The 17,693-nt window shown below is 42.3% G+C and overlaps 1 protein-coding gene and 1 long non-coding RNA gene across 2 annotated transcripts in view; one reads left to right on the top strand and one right to left on the bottom strand.

Annotated features, from left to right (window-relative positions):
- Positions 1-5,031: 5,031 nt before the first annotated feature.
- Positions 5,032-6,971, bottom strand: LOC122470686. The gene is made up of 2 exons (XR_006293972.1): positions 6,792-6,971; positions 5,032-6,462 (listed from the first exon to the last, which is right to left on the bottom strand). It is a non-coding gene; the product is annotated as an uncharacterized LOC122470686 (long non-coding RNA).
- Positions 6,972-7,203: 232 nt separating this feature from the next.
- The window catches only part of KLHL14 (kelch like family member 14), a 102,113-nt gene continuing 91,623 nt past the window's right edge, over positions 7,204-17,693 (top strand). Inside the window, exon 1 of the mRNA XM_043558555.1 lies at positions 7,204-8,890. Within this exon, the coding sequence (XP_043414490.1) occupies positions 7,941-8,890 (950 nt within the window). The 5' untranslated portion in view covers positions 7,204-7,940. The remainder of the gene's footprint in view (positions 8,891-17,693) is intronic.

Raw genomic sequence — 17,693 nt, 5'->3', positions numbered from 1 at the left:
GCAGGCTGAGAATCACAGCTCTCTGCTACCTTTGTTTACTAGTTTAATCAGTATTTCCATAAAAGTACCTATTCTCTTCAAATTTTTAGAGCACTTTTTTGGTGATGGTTGCCGTAAGTGAAGGATTTGAAGGAAATGTTCATAAGGTTCTATCAGACTCTTATCTATGTGCTATGAACAATAAACGTTTACTTCACAATGTTATGAAGATTTTATTAATTTTTAGGCAGTAGATGAGTAAAATCAAGAAATTGAGTAACATCACTTTAGTTAAATGCCCAGCACAGTCCCTGATTATAAAATACATCCTTGTTCTTTCTGCTGTTCCCCTGATAAATTTGAAAATTCATCTTTCATAGTCCATCACTATATTTATTGAATAACTATTATGGACAAGGTACAGAGCTATGGACCATGGGAGATTTTGTCAGATACAAGGCTTTTTCTCCTCTAGAAGCTTATAATCTAGTTGACATCCTAAAGTATATTTACCTAAACAAGTAACTAACAATGCAAAGCAGTAAATAATAAATGTCAAAAGAGTATTACAGGTAATAAGTTCTATAAGGAAGGTAGGAGCCTGTTCTTTCTGCTCCAGTAGTTCATTACACATACCCTTATTAGAGCAATTATCACCTTGTAATTATTCACATGCTGTGTCTAATTTACCTGCCTGTCTCCTCCATTAGAATGTTAGCCCCTTGAGGGCAAGGATGCAGTTTTAGTCCTCATTGTATCTTCAATGTTCAGCACATCGTCTGGTATATAATAAATGCTTAGCATATGCTTGGTGAATAAACGAATGACGTTCATAGAAGGCAGGCACTTCTTTTGTGGCTAGTGTAGCAGAATGGTTAATCTCTGGAGTCAGGTTGTACTGATTTGGATCTTGGCTCTACCTTTAAAAAGCTGTATGGCCCTGAAAATTTTACTTGATTTCTCTGCACTTCCTTTTGCTCATTGGTAAGATTAAAATAATGATACCTTTCTTTATTAGCTAACTTTACTATGGAACAAGTCACCCCAAAAATGAATGGCTTCAAATAGCAGCCATTTATTTCCTTAAGAGTTCTGCGTGTCAGTAAATTTGGGCTATATTGGTTCCCCTATCTTGGCTGGCTCATTCATACATCTGAGTTCAGTTATCAGGTCATCTGGGACCACATGGGATCTCATCTGCCACCAGGCTAACGTGGACTTTTCACATGGCAGCTGGCAGGACTCAAAGAGGGCAAGTTGAAGCATACAAGGCCTTTTGAGGCTCAGACTTGGAATTGACACACAGTCACTTCTGGCACATTCTATTGATCAAACAAGTCCTAAGGCCAGCTCACATTCAAGGAGTGGGGAAATAGACTTCACTCTTGATGGGGAGAACAGCAAAGCCACCTTATAATCGGGTATTTATACCAGGAAGGATGAAGAGTTGGAATCATTCTTACCATCTACCATACTCTGTCATGGGATTAGCAAAAGGATTAAGAAAATAAAACATCTAAAGGATTTCGGCTAGTGTGCACCAAACAAGTAATGAGTTCAGTAAGAATTAGCTATGATCATTCTGTTCAAGGTTGCCAAGAAGAGTTTCAGTGTGGAAAGGAATGAGTTTAATCTTGTGAAATAGGTAGGATTTCTGTATGTAGAGAACCAAGGCTTCCCGTAGGGAGACAACGTAAATGTGTGGTATGAAAGCGGGATGTATTCAGAAAGCAGCTAACGGCAGACTTCCCAGAAGAGCTAGAACAGGAGCCTAGGAACCTGGAACACTGGCCGAGGAGTTGAGCTTGACCCTGCGGTAACAGTAAACCATTGGCTTTTGACTAAATGCTAGCCAACAGCACCATTTCTTATCTTTTACTTCTACTTCAGTTATTTATTATTATTTTTTGTTGTTGTTCTTCAATAAGTTTCTTGATGGTGATGGTTTTGTGATATTTCTGGCCATATCTACTCACGATGTAAAATAGAAACTTATGATTTTTGTCTGGGTCATGCCTCTCCCTGGCTTTGGGGATCTAGGAGGTCCTTCTTTGTTCAGTTTTATGGTAAAAACGGAAAATTTTTCCCCTCATCCATTTTACAAATGGTGGCAATCAGAAAGGTCAGGCCACAGGAAGTAGTATTTACGAAGCCAAAGAAACACAGGAGACGCCAGGCTGTGATGTTTATATAACTTGGTGATAATCATACATCTTAAGCAGAAGAGTCAAGAATGAGGAAAATAAGGTTTCGGTGTGGCTGCCCCTTCATGTGAAGCAGCGAAAGACTTTTGGAACTGTTCTGAAGACAATCTTAAATTCATCCAGTCCAGCGAGATGGTCCTAAGCAACCAGACCCACTGATTCGCCCGGGTCCCTGCCACCCTGAAGGCTGACCAGACAGCTCAGAGCTGGTGGCTGCTCTAGTGGACTGCTCAGTGGCACTAGCTTCAGAATCTCTCCACTGTACGTGGTTTCAATGCCGATTCACCGATGAATAATTTTGATAATTCTGCCAAAGTATGAAGACTGCTTGAATTACATGACTACATGATCATATTTAGTTGTTTTTTTTTTTTTTTGATAAGACAATTCCGGCTTCTCTTATGCCATGTGAAATCCATCCTGCTGAGTGCTCTTGACTAGTCACGTCCTTCCTGCCATTTTAAAAACAATAGTGGCAGAGAAGCAAACGGCTGATAGTGCTCAGCAGGACAGATCAAACACACAGATGCAATTGCTGTACGTTGAACAGCGAAGTAGGATAAAATTCAAATACTTACAATCGCTTAGTAGCTAGCATCTGATTGCTGCAAATTGAATCTTTCATAACAGGATTTATTGTAAATAGTGTCATATCATTTGTGAGTTCTGCAACAATTTCATTCAGAGCCAGTGCAAGATATTGGAGGTGTGAGCCTTACATGATGGATATGCTAGTTTACACATAGATTATGAAGAGATTTTTTATTATCAACATTATTTTTAATTGCTTACAAAACGGCCACAATTGTAATTTTTTCTCTGAAATTTTAAACATTCTCAAATTGTGTAACTTTAAAACCCGGGAGAAAACAGACTAGCCACTGATTTCAACAGCTGCTTTAGAATTGCAAGAACCCCAATTCTTCTTTTCCCCTTCCACTCTGGTTGTTAAATAGGCATCAAAATTATAGATAGTTAAAAATTTTGAAATGTCCCTTCCATATTGTTTGGGAGCAGCAAAGATCCTTGTAATCATAACTAGTGATCAACATATCTTATCAGTAAAAAATACATGTAAATTCAAAATCAAGATATTTAGAGATCTACAAAGCACATCTTACTTCCTTTTTGATAAAATGGAAAGATGGCAATAGCTTAATGATCAATACTCTTATTGACCTTTGAATTTAGTTCCAAATACTTTAATGGAAGCTCATACAAGATAAACATCAAAAGCATACTATGCAAATTATACTTTCAATGTATGAGAATTTGGTGATACTCCACATACTTGATAGCTTTAATTGCTAATGACACAGACCCCCCCCCATCAACAAAAAGACTGTATATTACATTTACACAATCTTCTTGTGTAAATAGGGGAAATTCAAAAAGGAAAAATTCAAAACAAATAGTAGGGCCAGAATATTTGGATAATCTATTCTCTTTCTTTCCCCTGCTCTAAACAAAAAATCCTCTTCTATTACTTTACCATGTATTTGAGCTTTTTGTTATGCACACGAATATCAAATGCAGCATCTCAACAAGATCTGAATAAAGTATCTTACTCTCAGACAACCGAGGACCTTGATGGAGAAGGGCCTTTGTGAGGAGTAAAATTCTTCAGTTGGATCTTTCTTCATTTATTGAAGAGCAAATATCCCACATGCATGTTAATGTTTATTATTCTAAATGGGGAATTCCCTATTTCTAAACCAAAGAATTTTCAGTTTCTCCCCCCCCCACACTTAAGCAGGTTTCTTTCCATCTCTCACAAATCAAAAGGGAAGGTGGAAAGACAGTCTTTCAGTGGTGCCCTGATGTGTATTTTAATAAGTTTACTAATCAGAGCACATATGAATTAGAATGAATCATATTCATATCTTTAATGGCAAAGAAAACTCAATTTAACTCATATCCAGCTTTCTTTCATGTTCCTTTTATTCAAGGGCATGCCTTCTTCTTCTTCTTCTTCTTCTTCTTCTTCTTCTTCCCCCCACCCCCCTTCTTTCTTTCTTGGACACCTCCAACCCCAACCCCCATTGACAACCAAAATGCAGGGCTATAAATGTAAAGGCACAATACATCATGAAATGAGTCTAGAGAACGTGTCCTCTACCAAAATACACATGAATCTCTGGTACAGCTGAAATTCCAGAATCATTCCGGACTTCGTTCTGCATGCTAAGCAGGGTCAAAAATGTGAGCTTTATGTGGTCATCCTTATATACCAGATGAGGTCCAAAGTTTAAAGGTTACATTTGTGAAATTGCAGCTGGGCTTCCTAGCACTTGACTCTCTAGCTCCTGCAAATCAAACACTCCTAATTGAAAGACATATCTGACAATATGATAATCTTTCAATTAAAAAAAAAAAATGTGACTTCTGAACCCTTATCTGTTGAAGAGCTGACACAGAAGTTCCGAGATGGTTGCTTAACCAGACAAAATAATAGAGAAAATATGTTTTCCAACAAGATCAGAAAGCTTGAATAGTACAGGGAAACACACGTAAAGAGAAGGGCTGTCCTCTATTCCGTCCTACTAGTTCTAATTTCCCACCCCACGCCCCCCCCCCCAGTTCGTACACTCAGCCACTCACCTCTTAGGCGAGGGCCAGTGTCTTTCAAATCAGACACAAACCCCAAATATCAAGACACTAGAAAGTGGCATCCTGGCATACTTTGAGATCAGACGGTTTCTGCATTTCATGGGGTGGGGGTGGGGGTGGGGGAGCAGCATACCAATGTAGTGAAATCTGGAAACAACAGCATATATACAGACACAAAAAAAAGTTTGCATATTGCACAGAGCGCTTGAAGATCATAAATCTATGCATGAGAAAGATGTAGTGGAAATTTTGGGGGGGATTAGAGTTTATTTTTGTCATCTCTGTGAGACAGCTACTCATTCATCCAGATCACAGCTAAGAAAAAAGCTGGTCACAGAAATTAGCAGTTTCAGCTCAGCAGCGAAGTCGCCAGCCTGTGAAGGCAGAGAGAAATTGACTAATTAGCAATGCGCACTAAAACTTGACGGTTCTTTATAGAGAGAGAGAAGAGAGAGGGAGAGAGAGGGAGAGGGAGGAAGGGGGGGCTCGCTTTTTCCCCTTCTTTCTTCCAAAGATGTTTGAAATCGCAGTCATTTACGCTCGACAATTTTTACAATAGCCTTGAGCCATAATTTTGCGAGTCTCTCCAGCATCCATCCCCCTGTATGGTCTCTCTCTACTGGCCAAGCACGACCGTTTCTCTCCCCAACCGTGGATTTCCTATTACTCTCGTTACGACTCACTGAGCCCCAGGCCCAAGGATAATGATGTGTTGTTTCTTGGTAGCATAATTTGTCACACGTACATTTTTTCTTCTTCTTCTCTTGCAGAAAGCTCTGCTCCCTCTCTCTCTCTCCCTCTCTCTCCCTCTCTCTCCCTCTCTCTTTCTCTCTTTTCTCCCTCTCCTACATTTTCTTGCTGTTGCTAATTCATGGTGATCAAATGATGTACGACAAAATAAATTGTAAAGAGTGATTGCCTGGAGTTGGGATCCAGAAGGTGTTTTCCCCCTCCCAAGGAGAGAGCAAACCTTTAAAAAGGAAGGACAATTGATTTTTGGGGGGGAGCTTAAGTGAGCCTTGACTTTGCAGCTGGTTGAAAGCAGGTAAGTTTCTGGCCTTGTGTCTGCCTTGTGTGTATTTTGTTCTGTCTTTTGGGTTGTTGGCGGGGGAAGGGACGGGGAGGGAGTGTTTCGGGGTGGGGGTGGGGGGGGTTGTGTGGCAAACGCTCATAAAGAATAAAACTCCTATGGCAAGAAATAAGCAGATGAGGGGGAAAGGCAAAGGAGGAGAGCAAGAAGGAAGGGGAACAGGAAAATGGGGCGGGGGGGGGGTGGGGAGCGAGACAACGAAGCGGGGAGAGCGAGAGAGAGGTATGACCGGGTCCAGTTAAAGGGAGAGACTCTGGGAGATGTTTCAGGAAAGCCCGAGCTTTGGGGGGCCGTTGGGGGAGGGGGTCCTGCCGGGGGAGGGAGCTCGAGGGAGGTTAGGGTCCACCTGGAACGGGATGGTAAAGTGAGTCGAGAGGAGCCCAGTGTGGTATAAATAGGAAGCCGGCGATCCAGGACTGGCGCCAGGCAGGGCAGAGAGTGAGCCGCAGTGGAAGGGGCAGGTCCGGCGGGATCCCTCGGAGCCGGGCGGCGGCGGCGGCGGCGGCGGCGGCGGCTCTCCCGGGCGTGCGGGCGGGCGCGCGGGCGGGATGTGGGCAGAGGGTCCCTTTCTGCTCGGCCCTGGAAGGTGCAATTACAGGTTAAGGACCCGGCGGATCGATTTCGCTCGCCTCCCCCGGTCTGCCGTCCTCCGCCTGGATGCGGGCGGCTCAGACTTTTTTTTACAGAAGTAGTTCCAGGGCCAGGAGAGTGGGGGTGCCCGAGTGGGGGGCCGCTGGGGCTTGTACGGAGGGGCTCGGAAGGAAGCTGCGGCTTCGCGCGGCGACGCGGGGTGGGATGCGGAGACCCCGCACGGAACCTCCACCTCCCACCCCACCCCACCCCACCCCCAACGTTGGCCAGCCCCCACCCCCTCCCCCAACACCTGCCAGTTAACTTGAACTTCTCACAGTTGCTGGAGTTAAAGCCTGTGTTCCTGCTGCCCTGGGAGACGCAGCCTTTCACGTGAATCCCTCCGGGCCTCCGGGCTCCGGCTCTAAAGCCGCCCCAGTGGCCCCTCCGGCTCCCTCCTCGCCTTCCCCGCTGCCGCCCCGCGAGGGAAGGGGAGATTCACGTCTGAACTTCCGCGCTTTGAGATGCGGGGGGGGGGGGGGGGGGCGGGAGAGAGGAGGCCGGGGGTGGGGGGCTGAAAGGATTCTCCTGCCAGGTCTGAAGGCGTCTCTGGAAAATGAGCAAAACTGAGCGGTGACGGGGAAGCCAACAGTTTGCGAAGCAGGGAAGCAGGCAGGGCCGGGGTGAGGGAAATGAGCTAGAATTGATAAGGACAGCTCCCGCCTCTGCCGAGTCCACTGAGCTGGTCCTCACCGCGCTCCGCTGCACTTTCCCGGGAGAAGAAAGGGCTTTATCTGCTACCTCACACTGTTAGCCTAGGAGTTTCTCGGGGCAGCACGGATAATCGAGGGGGTTCCCAGCTTTCGGAGGGCTGAGAATCGCCCACCCGCACGCTTGTCGGGTCCCCTTCGCTCCCCCCCCCCCCCCCAAACTGGACCAACTGCGAAGAGCAAAGCTGCAGGCACAAGTTGACCTGGAACCTCCGCCGACGGTCGCCTCTGCGCTCTCGGGGAACCCCCGGGTCCCCACTCCCCGGCCTCTCCCTTCCTCAGGCCCGGCATGGACACAAGCCCACGAGGTGTCTCGGCCTCCGCCGCCACTTTGCCGTCGCTGCTGCCACCGCTGTCGCTGCCAAGAGCCGAGCCGGGGTGGTTTTAGGAAAGTGAGGGACGAAGTGTGTGGGCGGTGGCGAGAGGAGTAGCAGGGAGCTGAACCCGCGCCCCGACCCCAGACAGGGCCCATTTGGTGGCGCTCACGGATTCCTTGCCTTCCGACCTTACTCCTAGGGTCTGGGTCCTGGGGCGCGCCGGGCGGGAGCCGAGCTGAGCACTGATTGTTGTTCTTCACCCTCCCCTCCCCTCCACACCCTTCCCCACCCTGACCACACCCCACCCCCTCCACTACCCTTCTCCCCTCCCTCCCATCCCCCACCCCTGTGTGCCAGGTTGGAGGAGGGTTTAAAGCCAGGTGCGCCGAGTCAGCTCGCCATGTCCAGATCCGGGGACAGGACCTCCACCTTCGACCCCAGCCACAGCGACAACCTGCTGCACGGCCTCAACCTGCTGTGGAGGAAGCAGCTGTTTTGCGACGTGACCCTGACGGCCCAGGGCCAGCAGTTCCACTGCCACAAGGCCGTGCTGGCCTCCTGCTCGCAGTACTTCCGATCGCTCTTCTCCAGCCACCCCCCTCTCGGGGGAGGGGTCGGCGGCCAGGACGGCCTGGGGGCCCCCAAGGACCAGCAGCAGCAGCAGCCGCAGCAGCAGCCGCCACAGCAGCAGCCGCCGCCGCCGCAGGAGGAGCCCGGGACTCCTTCCTCCTCCCCCGACGACAAGCTGCTGACCAGTCCCCGGGCCATCAACAACCTGGTGCTGCAGGGCTGCTCGTCCATCGGGCTGCGCCTGGTGCTCGAGTACCTCTACACGGCCAACGTGACCCTCTCCCTGGACACGGTGGAGGAGGTGCTGTCGGTCAGCAAGATCTTGCACATCCCCCAGGTCACCAAGCTCTGCGTGCAGTTCCTCAACGACCAGATCTCGGTGCAGAACTACAAGCAGGTGTGCAAGATCGCCGCGCTGCACGGCCTGGAGGAGACCAAGAAGCTGGCCAACAAGTACCTGGTGGAGGATGTGCTGCTGCTCAACTTCGAGGAGATGCGCGCCCTGCTGGACTCGCTGCCGCCCCCCGTGGAGTCGGAGCTGGCGCTCTTCCAGATGTCCGTGCTGTGGCTGGAGCACGACCGCGAGACCCGCATGCAGTACGCGCCCGACCTCATGAAGCGCCTCCGCTTCGCGCTCATCCCGGCCCCGGAGCTGGTGGAGCGGGTCCAGTCAGTGGATTTCATGCGCACCGACCCGGTCTGCCAGAAGCTGCTGCTGGACGCCATGAACTACCACCTGATGCCCTTCAGGCAGCACTGCAGGCAGAGCCTGGCCAGCAGGTAGGAGACAACAAAGAGGAGGACGGGGGGCGGGGGGGGGGGGGGCTGGTGAGCACGAAAGGCCGGAGGGAGGGGAGGGGGAGAGGGGTGGGCTGTGTGGGAGGCTCCGGCAAGCTGAAAACAAACGCAAACAAACAATTTAGACTGTGGGGAAAGTTGATTTCTGAGTCCATTAAAGGTCAGCAGGGAACTGGCCTGAGAGCATCCCTGGGCGCTAGAAAGCCTGTGTTCTCTCAACATCCCCAGAGCAAGAAATGCGGGACTTGTGGACTGAAATTGACAGGCAGGTGGGGCCACAGGCCCGGGCAGTTAGAAGTGCAGCTTTGCAACCCTCTCTAACCAATCCTCCCTCCAAATCTCAAAATGAGCTTGCTTAAGGAAAAGGATCCTGCAATGACAAGTCCCCAGCCCACTCCGCCTCTTCCCTGCCTTGGGTGAGCACGAGCACCCTGGGGATGCTCCATGAGGAGAGCTTTCATTCTTTCTGTCAGACACTCAAGGTTTGCTGCTGCTGTTGTTGTTGTTGTTGTTGTTGTTGTTGTTGTTTAGTGACTGAGGTCTGCTCCCTTTGGAAGTTAGAGCTCCCAAGGGTTTTGTCTATTAGGGTCACTATTGGAAATTCTGGCATCACCTATCCAGGCAAACTTTTCTATCTTGTGGAAAGCCCTTCCTTTTCACTTTTAAAGGAGAGCAAAGCAAGAGGTTGCAGGGTGTCAGAGTGAATCATGCCTTGTAGCTCCCATCTCTAAGGGGAAACAGCTGAAAACTGGGAGGAGGGCTGTCATCTGGCTCCAGTTAGGTCCTTGTGCCTGCTCTGAAGTCACAAAGAAGTTGGGGACTTGTTGTTGCTCTTTGCAATGTGTCTGTGTATGCTGTAAACAGGGCTTCACATCAAAGGGGAGAGAGAAATGATGCCTGCTTAAAATGTTGCTGAGTTGTTTGTTGGTTTGTTTTAACTGTAGGCATTGACAGTCGTGTTTCGTTGGCTCCAATTTTAAAACCCCTTTTAGTGAGCCCTAGCAGAGGGTTTCTTTCTCTTTTTAGAAAAGAGAAGCAGTATCGTCTCAGTTTCTCATGATAAAACATCATGATTTCAGAGGTCAGGCTACCCCAGCCTAATCCAGCAAAGCGTTACATGGTTTAAAAATGCATCATGGCATTTTCCCATTCCGAAGGATATCTAAAGGGGGGGGGGGTCACTATGTGCAGTTTTATGGAATTAAATATTTATTTTTAGTCAGGATGTTTCTAAAACGTCTAGAAACATTTTAAGAGAAGGAAGACAGTTTAGACAGCACTGGGGTTCAGGTGAGGCCCACAGGGGTATGGGAAACCTTGGACTTACAAACCTTCTAAGTTGATTTTCTAGTATTTGTGAGAGATGAGTTAATGAAATGTGTCAAGAAATGACAGTAGGACAATAACACAAGCAAGAACCCAAACCCTTGGGTACTTGAATAGTGAGCACAGGAGTCTAAGTATGGACAAGAACATGAAATGTATTTTTATTTTGTAAGAGTTCTTCATTCGTCTAAAGATCAAAACTTAATGTGATGGGCAGATGTCACCACACCAATGGGCACTGCTGGTTAATATTCTGTAATCTTAACTTTTATCACTTCTAAATGACCTACAAGTATACTTAATTTAGCATATATTATACATATTCAAAGAATTCACAGACAACACAGCTATAGTCCTGAACATGTATTTGTTCATATTTTTAAAAGCATGTAAAATCTAGCATATAAGTTCAGAAATCCAGAGGGATAATAAGATCAAGGCTTAACTTGTTTTAAGAATGATTGGAGGATAGGAGCATTACAGATCTGATCTCATAAAGAATTTCTCAAGCCCTTGATGCACTTCTGTCTAATAAGTATTTTCCAGGGTCCAGTGTTAGGACAGTTGACTGTCAAAATGCAAAATCCATTTTCCACCTTAGCCTGGCTTCAGTAACCAGCTGGGGCCTGCTGGCTCTGCCCTGGCGGGTGGCTAAGATAGCAGGCTTCCTGGCTCCGTGACGACACCTTCCAGCTTCACTGGGCCATATCATTTGAAGGATATGTAGTGGCGTCTGACCACTAAATGCTTACAAGTGTCATGGATGCTGCAAGAATCTGATACTTCTGCGGTAGGAAGAAAAACTGTATTTTTCCTTAAAAGCGGAAGACACAGAGAAGAAAACAGTTCATGTGAGCCTATTGATGATCTCAAAGTAATACAAGTTCGATTTTGTTCCATTATTGATAACTGTGGCATTTTAATTTTTCGGGATTAATTACATTATTCTCATTTTAATGCGCAGAAAGAATGTAAGGTTACCCATCAGGATCTTAACTTTAATGTAGACAAAGATGCTATAAGTTGCGACCAATAGTATCACATTGGCCCATTTATTATAGCGTCAGCATAATATAAAAATGTTCTCTTAGACTTACATGTAGTTTAACAGAAGGATAAATGTGTTGAACAATTGCTTTTGCAAACGCATCACTCTTATTGAAAACAATTGACTAGAGATGCACAATATTTATTACTTTTTATCCACCTAAATTTTTTAAGGTCTAAATATGAAAGAAATCCTCAAATTTAGGCAAGGAGTTGAAAAATTAAAATTGACTCCTCTGTTAGAAAAAGTACAAAATATAAGGAAATAGAATGACTTCACAAAGAATTTACTTGTTTAAGAATACGTTTTCCCTATAGAAATAAGGCTATTAGTGTAATAACAATATTTTTAATATTTTTAAAGATTATTAAGTAATTTTGAATTTTTATTACATCTAGAAAAATAAAGCAACCCAAGCCTACAGACCTTATAAATACCCAAATTAATTTTTAATCTTTGTTTTAGTTGCTTAGTCTTTCCAAATATGCCATTTATGCTCAAATTTGTATTTTATCTTAGCAAATTAAGCATTAAGAATGATAAATTAAAAATAAGAGACTTATTATCTGATATGCAAATATATGCATAACTAATTTAAGAGAAAAGGACTTGGGTAGACAAAACTTAAGACATTTGAAGTCTTATTTCTTATTTTCTTTTTGGTTTTTTTTTTTTCAAGAAATATAAAACTTAAGAAATAAGTTATTGAAAAAGTTTCTGGGAAAGTCATTATTGAAAGCTTCTAAAGCATGAAAATTTAATTTAATAAGTGACATAATATGCAATGTTTAAGGCATTAAAAAGTAAATATCAGAAGACATATAGTCTAAGTTTAGCTTAAGTAATCCCCAAAGTTTCTTTTTTCCTTGTATTTTTAAAAATTGAATGCATAATTTAGTAGTCGTTCAAATAAGTCCATTTGGACTGCATTCATTACCTTCCTGTTCACATTTTCATTGCATCTCACACAATGTATAAGTAAATGCTCATTGAAAGTTGAAAGAATTAAGATTATAAAATAAGAAAGCTTCAGTGTCGCACTTCACCAATGTGTTCCTCAATCTACATTACTAACGCACATAACAAAAGCCTATTGAACCTACAGGAAAACACCTGTCGTAGAAAAGCATTAGTGAAAATAACCATATTTTGTAAAACATTTAACCATCAGCTATTACAGTCCCTTTTACAGTCCTGTACTGAAGTGTACTTTTTCAGAGATTATATTTTATAGAAGACAGAAGCCTACCTTATAAAGATTTCACTCTCTAAAAAAGTCTATTTAAAGATTTCACATAAATTAATTTGAAAAACTATTTAAACATCAGAAGGACAATTATCTATTGGCTAAAATGACTTGTAATGATTAAAAAGCCATTAGCTTTCCTAATACACAGTTTTGATTCCTGGCTTTGGTGCTTAAAAAGTGTCTCTTTAAATGTAGGACAATATTTTCGATTGGGTCTCCTCATAAGGCCTGAAAAACAACCTGAGCAAAGCAAACTAATCTTTTATCCATGTATTCTCTAAATTGTTACTTCCTTTTATATCAATTTGATGCCCTCGAATTAGAAGTTGTTAGGTAGTTAGATTTTTGTATCAGAAGTTACTCAACCATTCAGAACACAATTTGTTTATTATGTGAAACAGGACCATTGATTACAAAATTATACCACAGGTATGGGAGCCAAATAGTTATATCCTACAATCAAAAGGCAATTAGAGTAGATATTAATGTGTTGTATTGGCTTAGAGGATTTACTGACAAAAAGTGGACATGTTTAAATTTTAATTCATACTTGTATTTATTCCATATTTATGAACATGTGGAGGTTCACTCATTACCTTAGCTAATTTCTAAGTATCTCTATTTTCTTAACTTAAAAATACAGTAAGAAAAAAAAAGTTCCTTTATTTACAACAGCCACTTCATACCCGAGGACGTTCTAAGCATTTTACAAACATGAACTTATTTAATGCTCAAAACAGCCCTAAGGGATGGGTACCATAATTAACCTCATTCTATAGATGGATAAACTGAGACACAGAGAAGTTAAGCATTTTGTCCAGGCTTGCACAGCTGGTAAGTGATGGAGCCAAAGTCTGAGCCCTGGTACTATGGCACTGTTCTCATCCACAGTGTTCTGCTTCTTGCTATGAGCCTCTCCATGCGAGGATATGATCTAGTGATCATTCTTAGAGTTATACATAGACTCAAGACTTTCCTTGTGGAAAGAAACATGTGAGGGTTAAGTATTAATATATCTCACTTTTTAAAAAATTAAGGAAAGATGCTGTTCTAGTTCTGGGGTCAGAATTTTTTTTTTCTGTAAAAGACCAAACAGTAATTATTTTTGGCTTTGGAAGTCACACGATCTTTGTTGAAGCTACTCCACTCTTCCCTTGTAGCACAAAACAGCCAACGACAATATGTAAATAAATGGGCATTGCTGTGTTACACTAGAATGTCACTTGTGGGCACTGAAATTTCATATCATTTTCACATCTTAAGAAATATTCTTCTTTTTAAAATATTTTCCCCACCATTTAAAAATGTAAAAACCATTTGGCGGGCAGGGGGAGTGGAGGGGAGGCTATTTAGAAACAGGAGGCAGGCTGGATTTGCTCTGTGAGTCATAGTTAGAAACCTCTGTCTTAGGCACCTGGGATACATCAGTGACCAAAATGGACACAAAATTTTGTCCTTCTTCTAGTGGAAAGAATCCAACTGATCTTTCTTTCTCTGCTTGGAAAGAATACAAGTCTCAATAATTCTACCAATGCCAAATTAGTTTCAATTTTCCATAATAAAGCTTAAGAATTTAAGTAGCAATCTTAAGAAAGTAAATAGTAATTAATTTAAAAAGTGAACGAGCTGCTCATTTTTATCAAGCATATTATATGTAGAACCAACTAACATAGTTAGTCATTATTCAGAAGAGGTTTAAATATCATTTATATGATATTTAAATGATTTCCAGTAGGAAATTAGATACATTTAACACATTGCTCAGATTGACGTGCACATATCCAGCAGGCTAATCAAGGCACATAAATGAGTACATGAACAATTGTTTCTCTAAGTGCCATCCCAGATCTCCAGCTGCTTTGATCAAATGGTAAGTGGTGTCAAGACTCCTGACTGTGGAGTGAATTTACTGGATTGAGTATGCCTATAGATCCTCCCTGCCTTCTCGAAAATGACTAACCTCTGAAGAAGCACTGTTGTAGGTTTGTAGGTTTGGTTCATGTGTCTGTCTCCCTCAGTAGATCAAGCGCCTGACCTTGATCTAGAAATGTGAGTTCAATTGGAATTGATATTGGCCTTAAATATAATTGAAGTGAACACTTAGGATTTGGTTCAGTTAAGTGTGAATTGACAAAGCCGATGCTGAACTAAAAATGAAGGTTGTTTTGAAGATTATTAGACACACACACACACACACACACACACACACTGCTGTTTACCAACAGTGATAGTAGCTATCATTATTGAGTACCTACCATGAGTTTGACATATTACTTACATTCTTTCTAGTCCTTGTAACATTCTTTTCATCTTTTTAGCTATTAGAAAATTGAGGCTCAGAATTGAGGCTAGATAATTTTGTCTAATTATCTAGATAAGGTTGAGTTGGAAGTCGGTCATCATCATCTGAAGAATACTCCCTTGTTATGAGTGTATATTATAAATATGGCTTGGACAGAAAGCAAACTCTAATCCAAGCCTTCCATATCTTTGTTTTATCACACCACAGAAGAGATTAAAAGTTACAACTTCCTAATGCTTCTTCAACCCACCCAAACAATGAAAAGGAGTGAGAGGAATATATTGGAAAGCCGAAATCCTTTACCATTGGTCTACCATACCTAATTATCAGTTCTGAGATTAAAAAGCTATGTAATGGGGTTGCTGGGATTTATCACTATGAAATGAACATACTAAAAATACAATGAGCCAATATATTTTAAATAAATCAATAAATATAAGAACTTTAAATTTAACTATGAAAAATAACTGTGAAAATGGAACTAAAACAAAGCCTAGGTGCTTGAATTAGAACCAAGAGGTTTTTTCCTCTAGGTTTCTGTGCACTGAGTACTAGAGTGGTATCGCTTTGTTTCTGTGAGGACAATAGAGAGCTATTCACACTGGTGATACTTATAGGTGATGAATACAACAGGTAGAAGCCAGAATTATAAAAAAAAAAAAAAAAGCCTGTATATTCTAATAACATAAAATAAGATTACTCTAATTGGAAATTTATTCTGTTTATATTTTGTTTCAAGAAAACCATTTTAACAATTGTTATGCCATAAATGTTTATACCTTCTGTCATTCACTTAGAATTTCAGAAAATATATTCATTGTTATGTCCTTTCCATTAACTTCCAAGATAATTCATGATGCATGAATTACTAATGATGATTTCTTTAAAAAAGAAACACTATTATGATATAGGCAGGAGAATGAGTTTAACCAGAAGAAGGACTCTCAGTTGTAACACAGATGAACCAGTGAATATGTCTGTTTCACTGTGAATATTAAAACAGTCTATCTAGTCACAAACAATATTAATGAAAATAGGGTTAGGACTATTTGCAACATCAGAATTAAGGCGGAAAGGTAGCATAGAAAGCCTACAATAGTGGGGAAATGAAAGTAGTGAATACTTATGATGCAAAGAGAGAAAATAAATCCTAGGGAAGTGAAAAAGAAGAAAAAGAAGCAGTCAGGAAAATATAAGGCAATATAGGAAATCAAAGAAATTATTAAAAGATAAAGCATCTGAAAAAGAAAGAAAAAGAGGACTAGCAGTATAGAAAGATGGGCAAGGAAATTCTAGAGCTTGGAGAGTAAGTAAGTGTTCAACATTTTTTGGACAAAGAAGTACAAATTTAGAAGCATTTAAGTCACTACATACCCAACTTATATAGTTTACAAGGTTATAGATGGTGTTCCATTGAAAAGAAAAAAGTCAGTCCTTAAAAGAAACAAAAAAAGAATGTTTCCCCAAGAAAAAAAGGTCAATCGTGGTATTTCACTCTTATGATTCAGTTCAGTTCAGTAATCATATATTTGTAATCTGAGTTAATCAAGACATTTTATTAAAAACTCTGTGTTCTTTGGGTGCATGAGTGGTTCAGTTGGTAGAGCATCCAACTCTTGATCTCAGGGTCATGAGTTCAAGCCCCACATTGGGCGTGGAGCCTACTTAAAAACAAAAACCTCTGTGTTCTTGTGCTAGTTAATGCAGTACTTTCAGAAGTGTCAGAGTTCAAAGGGGACAGTCTGTTATGCCAAAGGAGGAGATGAAAATATAGCGCATTCTTTGGAAAATCATCTTGATTATTCAGTATAATTGGAACTGGCAGGAGACCTGAGAAGCGAGGGGACCTTCACAACCTTGGGCAGCTTTTCTAAACCCATGCCTATGACCAACTGACCCCGACAGTGGGAACTTGGGATCATGCGTTGCAATAAACCACCAACAAGAAGTTCTGATGTGGACTATCCCCCAAGTAGGTATTGGCATATTGCTGACTCTGTGTAGTTTACAGTGTAAGGAAAATGAATAAAGAATTACATAAATCAGTCATACCGGTAATACATGCTATAGAGTAGCCAACTGCCATGTAGTGGGACAACATAACCAAGTGCTATAACCTCATCGGGGTGGCCACAGAAGACTTTCTCTACAAAGAAGTTTAAGATGAGCCTTGAAAGATAAGATATCCAGAGTGATGGGTCTGGAAGAAGGCAAGGTGTTCCTCCCAGGGAAAGAACGTGCTGGGAGAAGAGAACACACGTGAGCACCAGGCAGAGAAAAGTTTGGTACCTTCCAGAGCCAGAAAGAAAGTGTGTGTGGCTAGGGGTTATGTGGGAAGTATTGTCCAAATCATAGAGGAAGGACCTGTCAAGGATTATCAAGTACATGGCTGAATTCCACAGTGGAAAAAATCAGCATTTTTGTTGTTGTTGTTGTTGTTGTTAATTTGAACTGAGACAATAAGCAATAATACGGTAGAAACACTGCCTTTGAAGTCATAAACCTAAATATGTGTCCTAGCTCCACTTTAGCTGAACCCCACATCAGTAAAATGGGTTAATAATTATAGTTCTACCTGCCAGGGTTTTGGTGAAGATAGGCTGAGACAATGAAGGAAAACAAACAAACAAACAAACAAACAAAAACATAGATATATAGATATAGATATGTGTGTGTATATATACATATGTGTATATGTGTATACATATAACACACATACGTGTGTTATACAAACAGAAAATGCTCTTTAAAATTAACTTACTAATTTGAAAAGATACATTAAGCAAAATTTACTCGAATACATTTTTGCCTGTCAAGAAACCTCTTGAACATATCTGTGATTTCACTGGAGCACAGAATT

Source organism: Prionailurus bengalensis, chromosome D3, assembly GCF_016509475.1.
Source record: "Prionailurus bengalensis isolate Pbe53 chromosome D3, Fcat_Pben_1.1_paternal_pri, whole genome shotgun sequence".
Lineage (NCBI taxonomy): Eukaryota > Metazoa > Chordata > Mammalia > Carnivora > Felidae > Prionailurus > Prionailurus bengalensis.
Note: the sequence above shows the minus strand (reverse complement) of the source record. Positions and strands in the feature narration are given on the sequence as shown.